We start from the raw sequence: 10,113 nt of genomic DNA, 5'->3' as shown, positions 1-10,113 counted from the left end.
TCTTGTTTCTCTGCTGGGATATATTTACTCTCTATTTAGACACAATTCTTCAGTAAACATTTACAAGATACTTGGGTAACACTGAAAAAGAGATTAGTCCATGACAGAACAATTCCCACATGTTCAATTCCAGGACACGAGGAAACATATAATAGACATCAGGCTGCTCAACCAATAAACACGAGGCACTCGGAAGCACAAGCACAGGCTCTCGGGAGGCAAAAGGGAGGCGGGTAGGGGGTGTCTTGTGCTATCTTTGACACTGGTCTGTTACAAAAATAAATAAGAATCGGGAGTCTGGACCTGGTTGCACTAAAATAACATCATCTGTCGCCAACAGCCCAGTGGTAAAATAAACTTTCATCAGAAGACCTTCCTATTCTGCAACTATCAGTGGGTGACTGCAGTTACCTCACAGATCAGGGGACACTGACCATCGGCCTTCCACAGAGCTGGCCTCGGGAAGCAAGGGCTGTCCATGACTCTCCCTGTTCACTCTGCCCCCTGGATGAGGGCAGGGGTTCTGACTGAGAGGGTGGAACAGGAACAGAGAGAGACAATCACCATTGGGGTAGGAGTCCTGCCCATCCTGGTTTACTGAGGGTCCCCTCCATGCTTCAAATGACTCTCACCATATCTCTCTCTGAAATCCTTCTTGCCATTTCTTGACTCCCCCGGAGGCTGCAGGTCTCTGGGATGAGCTTTCTCCTCTCCCCTTCTGTTTGCCCCATCCCCAGGGATGTTGAGAGCTACGACCAGCCTGCTCTACCGAGGGACAGGTAGCCAGATGTGCAAGTTCATTCATGGTTGGTGTGTGTGGATTGGTAGGTCTTGGTGTGATGGAATAGAGAGGATGTTCTCAGACCCAGCCCTGGCCCCAACTCACAGCAAGGCAATGTACACCAACCCTGCGCCAGACCAAACTCTGGCTTATCTCTCCTCTGTCCTGAGTGAGGAAGGTGCTTAGAGGGAGCCGGCTTCACTTGCCCAAAGAATTCAGAGACATACACGCTTGCACATGTTTGTAAGCTTCTGAGACCCAGACCCACAGGTGAAGGCTGTGGGCTTTCCTAGAGAGCGAGCAGTGGGGGGCAGGGCTCTGCCCTGCCAATGTGTATGGTTGCTTAGAGGACCCCAGGGGCCTCAATCTCTTGCCTACGGACATGTCTCTGGTCCCCACTGCACTTGCAAGATGTCTTTCTTGAAAGAAGAATCTCCTGGCATCAGGCAGAGGAGGAAAACTGAGAAAATATAGCAATGTGATCTCTGACTCTGGGAGGGATGAGAGAAGGACTTCCATGTGCTTTTGCTAACTGGGTTGGGAATGGTGGACTTCGGACAGAGCGGCTTAGCATGAAGAGTGGAGAGGGATACGTTGGGAGCTCGCCTCCAAGCCAGTGGTCCTTAGATGGGGGCACTTCTGCTGTGTATGGGAAAGGGGGGACATTTGGCGACACCTTGGATCACCTTGGGAGGTGGTGCAAGTGACGGCGAGCATGCCATTCAACCATCCCAAAAACCCAGGGCATAAGGACATCTCAGACTTCAAATGTCAACAATGGCAAGCTCGGAGACCCTGCTCAGAGTTGACCTGCTGGGAATGTTCTAGAACACCTCTAAGGTCCTTGCCAGGTACAGAGGGAGCTCCAGAGGTCTCTCCTGTACAGATTTTCCAAAGAAGCCCCACCCACCCAAGTGCCACCTGCACATTCAAGGAAGGAACAAGGGAAAGTCGAGGAGAGCAGGGACGGGCCACCTCCACCCACTCACAAGCCAACTCCCAAGAGGGGAAACCCCAGACTTGGGCGATCTTTGGTCAAACAGGAAAACATAAGGCTGCGCTGAGATAGACCCCCTCCATCCCACTGCCCAGGGGCCAAAGTCAAGGGTGTTGTTCTCTGCACAGACATCTTCACTGGTCAAAAGATACCAGAAGCCTGTGCGGGGCTGCAGGAGGGAGAGCCGGTGAAGGACAGCAGGGGTGCCCACCAGTGCCCACCTCACTTGTTCTCAATCAAAGTCTGCACTTTGTACACAAGGTCCCGAGCCAGCTTCAGGACCTGCTTCGCATTGTGCCGCTCTGCCATTTCTGAAAAACAAGAGGCATCTCGTGAGCTGCCTGGTGTGCTCCACCCTGGGACAGTCCTCCAGCTCCTGGTCTGGGCTCCAGGGTGTCCACATCACACAGTGGCTCTGGATGCAGAGACCTGGGTAAAGGTGTGCATCTCCAGACCTCAGTTTCCTGTAGGAAGCCACTGCACAAGGTTACCATGGAAATGAAATGAGATGCTGCTGGCTCGGAGTGTGCTTAAAGACCTTGGGTCCTTCTGCCTCTACCCTGCAGGCAGAATGACAGGGAGTGTTTCACAAAAGGACGTCTGGGTGTGGCGGTACACTCCTGTAAACCCTGCACTGGGGACGATGCTGAGGCAGGAGGATTGAGAGGTGGAGGTCAGCCAGAGCTACACAGCAAGACTTGGTCTCAAAAATGTATGCCACACTCACACACATACATATACATCACACACACCCCATGCACTCACACACTCACACATATGCACACACACACATACACACACACACACACACACACACACACACACACATCCTCTCCCCCTCCCCTCCCCCTCTTCCCTCCTGGGTCATGTGGGGTCCTAGGTACCGTTGAAGAACTTGATGATGTCAGTGAAGTCCATGTTGTTGTCTAGGATGATGTCACGGTAGACTTCCACCAGTGCCAGTGCGATGAACAGCACGTAGTGGGCAGAGGACACATGCTTGGCTGCCCAGATGGTCTCCCACACAGAGAAGACGTCATCATAGACCAGTTCTGCAGCAACACCACACATGCACATAGGAGACATCAGCTGCACTCAGGGCCCCGCCCTCCCTGAGGGCGTCCCTCATCTCTCAGTGACAAATCCAGGCCAGCCTTGTGTCCTCACTCTTCTGCAGTGGTCAGAGCTCAGGCTGGAAGGCAAGGGACCTGACACCGCCCTCTGGCTGCCAACGCCTCAGTTTCCCCAGCTGTGGAATGAATTGTGTGAACCAGGTGGCCGTTAAGTTCCTCTCAGAGCTGAAATCCTGTGTAGAAGAATCTGAGCATGTGTGGGTTTGTTGACAAGGGCCTGTCCCTGCCCTGACTGCTGCTACTGCCTTCCCTCCATCTTCGACAGCACCCATGGGTGTCTCTCTCAACCCCTCAACAGGCAGAGCTGGCTGCTGCCTCAGTCTAGCAAGGAGATGAAAGAGAGAGAGGCCCTTAAAGAGCAAGACTGATGAGTCCAATAAGTTGGCCTTGGGGTTCAAGCCTTCACTGACCAGCCAGGGGCCGTGGGCTGGGGCCATCCCCAAAGCCTCTCTGTGCCTCGTGTGTATGGGGGAGGGATGCTGGTAACAGTAAAGGACCAGCATCCCCAGATGGGTCAGGTGTTATTAGCTACCCTCAAGTATGTACAATAGCATGTATTAAAAGGTGATGTCACTTTTGGTCATGGGTGAAATGTGTGAAGTCCCTCAACTCCAGATTTAAAGTCCTTTGTCTCCACTGAACAGCAAGACAGAATGGAACTCACCTTTGGAGATGGATGGAACAAGCTGAGACCCTGGTTCAAGACCCTGGTTCAAGCTCTGAATCCCACTTTCCTAACCTTAGTTTTCTTATCTGTGAAATGGGAATCTTTGTGTATATACAAGTTCGTGTGGGCATGCGTGAGCACAAGTGTTCATGTGCCATGTCGAGGCTAGAGGCTGGTGTCAGGTATTTTCTTCAATTGCTCACCACCATACTTAAAAAAATTAATTTATTTATATTTCATGTGTTTTGCCTGCATGTATATTCGTGTACCACGTGAGTTCAGTACCCTCAGAGGTCAGAAGAGAGTGTTGGATCCCCTGGAACTAGAGTCATGGATGATTGTTAGCTGCCATGTGGGTGCTGAGAATTAAACCCATGTCCTCTGCAAGAGCAGGAAATCTTAACTGCTAAGCTATCTCTCTACCTTACTTTTTGAGACAAGCTCTCTCACTGAACCTGGAGCTCACCCAATTTGGCTGTGATGGTAGGCCAGTCAGCTCCTTAGATCACAGTACCGTGGTTATAGATGTGCATCACAGCACCTGGCTTTTTAACAATTTTAAATGATTAATTATGCATGTATTGTGTGGGTGCATGTTATATCACACCACGAGCAGATCAGAGGACAATTTTCAGGAATCGGTTTTCTCCCTTCACCAAGTAGATTCCGAGGATCAAGCTTTAGTCATCAGGCTTGGCGGCAAATGCCTTTGCTATCTTGCTGGCCTCTGTTGGGAACAGAGGACCATATGGGCCAGTTTATCTTTAGACAACATGTCTCTGATATAGCTATCCAGAGTGGGCCAAGCTGGCTGACACTGGACATCCAGGGGGCTACGAGTCAGCACAAAATGGCTGATATCAGATGTCTGGGAACCCCAAAAGAAAATAGTGATGTAATCTACAACAGAACTTTTTTTTGGCAGAATGCCACTTTTGTGTGATTCTGTATAAATATGACTTTGAGGTCAGGACCTTGAGCCTTCATCTTTGCCAGCCTCCCTGTACGTGTCTGTCTCCCCGTGTGCCTACCTCTGTGTGGCCTGTGTGCAGCCTCTATGTGCCAATATATAAAGCATGTCTTATCTGCCCATGGTTCCTCACAATCTCTCCAACCTCCTTCTTTCCTGGCTTCGGAGCTTGGGCCTCGCTTCCCCGACCTCTGGCCTTTTATGTGGGTTCTGGGGATCCCATCTCAGGCCCTCACACTTGTATACCAAGCACTTTACTGACTGAGCTGTCTCCTCAGTCTCCCAAATAGGGATCTTACCAGCCACTCCTGCCTCTCAGCCTTCACCTCCCAACCACATCCACCTCTGAGGCTCTGCTACAAAGGGTCTGGGGATAAGTTCCAGTTGGAGGTCAGTACCTCGCTTGAAGTCCAGCAGGAACCAACGGTAACAGAAGTAAAAGTGGGTGTAATCCCCGTTCTGATGCATCAGCTCAAAGAGCTCTGAGTCCAAGATCTGTTGGAGGAAGGACAGCACATCAGTCTCCTGGGAAAGAGCTAGAACAGAGGTGGCAGCAGAATCCACATGCCCACACTGCATGCCAGACAGCCTTCAACAGCCAGGTGTGGCTCACAGGGGACAAAGGACTGGCATGGATGGCTCTCCAAAGAGGATTTATGAACAGCCAGCAAGCATGTGTAAGAGGCTCAAGCTCAATAATCATCAGAGACAGCAAGTTGAACAGGAGACAGCCACTGGGATGGCTAAAATGAAAATGGCAGACAATAGCAAGTGTTGGTGAGGATGCTGAAACACTAGACCCCTCATGCATAACCACTGGATATGCACAGCAGTACCACTGCTGTCTCCACTTCCCTGGCACGGGGGTAATGGACATGCACCACCATGCTTCGCTTTTACACAAGTGCTAGGGATCTAAACTCAGGTCCTCATGATTGTGCAGCAAGCACTTTACCAAATGGGCCATCTCCCCAGCCCCTGATGCTTCTACCTTAAAAAAAGTTTTAAAAAATTTATTCATTTAGTTTGCATGTTTCGTGTTGTGTGTTTATGTGTTTGTGTGTGTGTGTGTGTGTGTGTGTGTGTATTCACATGTGTGTGGAAGTCAGATGACAACTTAAGGCATCAGTTTTCTGCTTCTCCCATGTAGGTTCTGGGGATAAAACTAAGGGTATCAGTCTTGGCAGCAAGTGCCCTGATCCCCGAATCATCTTGCTGGCCCTGTTTCTACTTAAAAAAAAAATATTTTATTATTATTTTTATTTTATGTGTAAGCGTGTATTGCCTGCATGTAGGTAAGTGCACCCGTGTCGTGCAGTGTCGGCAGAGGACAGAAGAGGCTGTAGGATCCCCTGGAACTGGAGTTACGGACAGTTGTTAGCTGCCATGTGGATGCTGGGATTCGAACCTGGGTCTTCTGAAAGAACAACCAGTGTTCTTTTTTAAAATTTTTTATTTATTGTTTTTATTTTATGTGAATGAGTGTATTGCCTGCATGTATGTGAATGCACCCATGTCGTGTAATGCCACAGAGGTCAGAAGAAGGCTTCAGATTCCCCTGGAACTGGAGTTAAGGATGGTTCATAGCCACAATGTGGGTGCTGGGAATCGAACCCGGGTCCTCTGCAAGAGCAGTCAGTGCCCTTAACTGCTGAGCCATCTCTCCATCCCTGTTTCTATCTTCTTTTTTTTTTTTTTTTTTTTGGTTTTTTTGACACTGGGTCTCCCCGTAGTCCCAGCTGGCCTGGATTCACTATGGAGACCAGGCTGGCCTCAAACTCACAGAGATCCGCCTGCCTCTGCCTCCTGAGTGCTGGGACTAAAGGCATGCACCACCATGCCCAGCCTGTTTCTACCTTTAAAAAAATGTTTATTTATTTATTTCATGCGTAAAAGTGTATGACCTGCATGTATGTAAGTGTAGCCATGTCCTGCAATGCCCTCGAGGTCAGAAAAAGGCATCAGATCCCCTGGAACTGGAGTTATGGATGGTTGTTCCATGTGAGTTCTGGGAATTGAACCCTGCCTCTGTAAGAGCAGCCAGTGCTCTTAACCTCTGAACCATCTCTCCAGTCCCACAACCAGTGCTCTTAACCTTTGAGCCATCTCTCCAGTCCCATTTCTACCCTTCTGATTCCAAAATATTTGATGACTTTTGTTGTGTGTATGGGGGGAGTTGAGACAGATTCTCCCTGTAGCCCCAGCTCACCTGGAACTCATTATGTAGACCAGGCTGGCCTCGATCTCACAGAGATCCACCTGCCTCTGCCTCCTGAGTTCTGGGACTAAAGGCATGCATCACCATACCCAGCTGGTGACTGTTTTTAAATCTCACCAAAGCAGTAAGAACTAACTTGATTATTGCTGGTGTAGAGACAGTAAGGCATCTCTGTCATGTGGTACATTTACACTCCTTCCTCTCTGAGGAAGCACCTCTGGGGCAGGTGCACGGCCCTCATGGACACTCTGCATTCACTACAGCATCCAGCCTGCCTGGCTGCACCTGCGGAGCTTTGTTGGAAGCAAGTGGCTGGGCCTGTCTCTCACAGATTCTGATTGGGGGTGGGAACAAGAATGTGCAGTCCTAACACTTCCGAGCCATGGCTGCTGCTCAGCACTGCTATGATGCACTCGTTTGTTTCCTTAACTGTAATAACTTATTAGGAATCAAATCAGTGGGAAAAGAACTGCATGCACCACAGCACTTGGTTTATGGGGTGTGGAGATGGAACGAGGGTCTGGTACAGACTAAGCAAGTGCTCTGCCCATCAATCACATCCCCAGTCTGCAAACTGCTCGTCCACATCAGCTAGACTTTGTTTCCTCTAACAAGTCAGGAGCAGAAAGCTGTGGGTCCTACCTGGATCAACGACCTCATGTTGGCAAAGTGTGTGTCCATGGCACCTCCATGGGGGAAGTTCTGGTTCATTCTCTTCATGAGCTCTGTGAAGCAGCTGAAGGCCAGGGCCTCTGGGGGGAAAGTGCAGGATAAAGTGTCAGCCAGGCCAAAGGGATGGTCTACAGCTCAGAGCCAGGTCCTCAGCCGAGTAAGTAGAGGGTAGGGCAGGGGCTGCGGACACACTTCCATAAATGCACACCAACCTTTAATGAATGAAAAACTTCTTGCCTTAGCCTTAGAGGCATTGGGTGGAACAGCCTGTGTCAGAAAAGGCAAGAAATTCTTTTCGAAAGGTCCCTATTGACTACAACACAAAGTTGAAGTGTTTTATTGGTCCCAAATTTTCTTTTCTTTTTCTGAAATTCTCTCATTTTTAAGTTCTAAAAGGTTTTATTTCATTTTATTTATGCATGTGGAGGTAAGCACGTCTGTATGCGTGTATGCATATGTATGTGGATCCATACTTCATTCTGATTTCCTCAATCTTCACTTGATGGCCTAGTCCCAGGCTCCTGCCCTGGAGGTGCCACTTCTTGGGGCTAGGGGTTGGGCTCTTCTTGACTCTGGCAGTCTCTCAGGCTCTCTTGCTTTTTTTGACCTTGACAGTTGTGAAGGACACTGTCCACCTGTTCTTGCACGCTGTCCCCACTAGTGATAGAAGGTGTTTGTTTTTCTCACTAAAAGACTGGGTAGTGGGATACTGGGAGGGAAAACACAGAAGCCATCTAGGGGACATCCTGTCAAGGTGGACACTGTCAGTGTGGCCTTGGTTACCTGCTGAGGCAGAGTTTCCACAGGTCTTCTGTAAATTCTCTGGCTATCATGGCATCGCCTCTGTCCTGCACTCTGTGGAAGGAAGTTACCTCCCACTGTCCCTTTTAACAGCCTTCCTGAGAGTCCCCCCCATCACGTTCACCCTTCCAAACAGAAAAGCCAGAGTCTTCACGGCATCCACAAATCCGTAGACCCATCTCCATTATCTGGTTACAGAACATGTCTTTATCCCAAAAGGAAACCCAGTACCCTTGAGGCATTGCTCTCCAGTTCTCCTCCCTTAGTCTCTTGCAGCCTCTAGTCCACTTCTGGCCTCTCTGAATCTTTCTCTTCCTGGCATGGTGTCCAAACAGAATCATGAGGTAGTTTGTGGCCATTCATGTCTGGCTTCTTTCACTTAGTAACAGTGCAGCTCAGGTTAAAACCTCTTCCTTTATTTTTCTAAGTCACACTTGTGAGTGTAGATAAACCTGATTCTATTTCTGTAACTCATTCTTTGGCTCTAGTGAAGGGTTGTTGAATGACTACTCTGAGCTATTACAAAGGACTCATTAACAGCCACGTGTATTTAATTCTCTTAGGTATAAACTGACACATGGGCTTGCTGGGCAATTCTGTATTCAATATTATAAGAAACTGTTGGCCAAATGTTTTTCCAAGTATCCAAAGCATTTCACAATTCTCCTAGGAATGCATGCAGCCTCCAGCATCTCCATCCCTGCCAAGACTCCATGTTCCCCACGGTTCTGATTCCAGTCATCCTAGAAAATAGGGAGGGCGCCATTTTCAGTATGGATTGTGTTTTCCCCATGAGCAATTCTAAAGTGATTACTGGTCATTTGTATGTCTTTGGTTCCACTGAGAAGGGATGACTCAGCTCTTTTACTCACTTTCAATTTTGGTTATCTTTTTATTGTTGAGTACTGTTAGTCAGGGTCACTCCATTACAAAGTTCCTCAGTTTTGGTTGAACGATGACAATTCCTGACACTACAGTACTTTGGTTTCCAGAACTAAAGTAACTTGATTTTTGTTGTTGTTATTGTTGTTACTGTCTTGGTTGTTTGTTTTGTTTTGTTTGTCTTTGAGATTAATCTCTCTATTCAGATCAGGCTGTCCTGGATCTCACTCTATAGACGAGGGTGGCCTCGAACTCACAGAGATTGGTCTGTCTCTGCCTCCCAAGTGCTGGAATTAAAGGCATTGTGCCCAGCTAATTCTAGTCTTTTCTTATTTTTTCTTTTTTTTTTTGAGACAGGGTCTCACACAGCTTTGGCTAGACTTAAACTCTGTTATGTAGCCCAGGATGACCTTGAACTTCTGATCCTTCTGCTTCCACTCCCAAGTACTGGGATTACAGGGGTATGCTACCACCTCTAGTTTATACAGTTCTGGAGCTAGAACCCAGGGCTTTGTGTCTGCTAGGCAAGCACTCTACCCACCAAGCTACAACCCCAGCCTCTTGTTTATCTAGACTCTTGCCCTCCCCACATACCTGATTCAGAGACAGCCTGACTTCAAGCACACACTACAGGCTACTCATCAGCCACGTGACTTAGAGTCTCCCACTTCCTCTGAAATCCATTAGAAGGGACTCCCACTCTGCCACATGAGCCTGCACTCTCCTCAGTGTCCCTGCCACGCTGCGTCTGACCATGGCATTAACAACCCAGAGGGGCAATCTGCCTGTGTCTCCCTTTGCCCCCAAACTGGAAACTTTTCAATGAGTTCTTCGCATAGTTTGGACACAAGTCCCTGAACATGTCTATGGCATGCATGTAACATGCATGTATTTTCTTCTATTTAGTCTTCCCTCGCTTGATAGTTTGAAGAACTAAAGTTTATCATTTTGCTCAAGCCCAATTTTCCTCTTTTTTCTTTTTCAATCTCTCT

At 48.5% G+C, this 10,113-nt stretch overlaps 1 protein-coding gene across 1 annotated transcript in view; it reads right to left on the bottom strand.

Annotated features, from left to right (window-relative positions):
* Sgsm1 (small G protein signaling modulator 1) overlaps positions 1-10,113 on the bottom strand; it is a 121,239-nt gene continuing 111,126 nt past the window's right edge. Inside the window, exons 22-25 of the mRNA XM_008849000.1 lie at positions 7,409-7,518; positions 4,947-5,043; positions 2,663-2,830; positions 1-2,089 (exon numbers count right to left, since the gene is read on the bottom strand). Coding sequence (XP_008847222.1) covers positions 2,001-2,089; positions 2,663-2,830; positions 4,947-5,043; positions 7,409-7,518 — 464 coding nt within the window. The 3' untranslated portion in view covers positions 1-2,000. The remainder of the gene's footprint in view (positions 2,090-2,662; positions 2,831-4,946; positions 5,044-7,408; positions 7,519-10,113) is intronic.

Source organism: Nannospalax galili, unplaced genomic scaffold, assembly GCF_000622305.1.
Source record: "Nannospalax galili isolate Female #2095 unplaced genomic scaffold, S.galili_v1.0 scaffold103, whole genome shotgun sequence".
Taxonomy (NCBI): domain Eukaryota; kingdom Metazoa; phylum Chordata; class Mammalia; order Rodentia; family Spalacidae; genus Nannospalax; species Nannospalax galili.
Note: the sequence above shows the minus strand (reverse complement) of the source record. Positions and strands in the feature narration are given on the sequence as shown.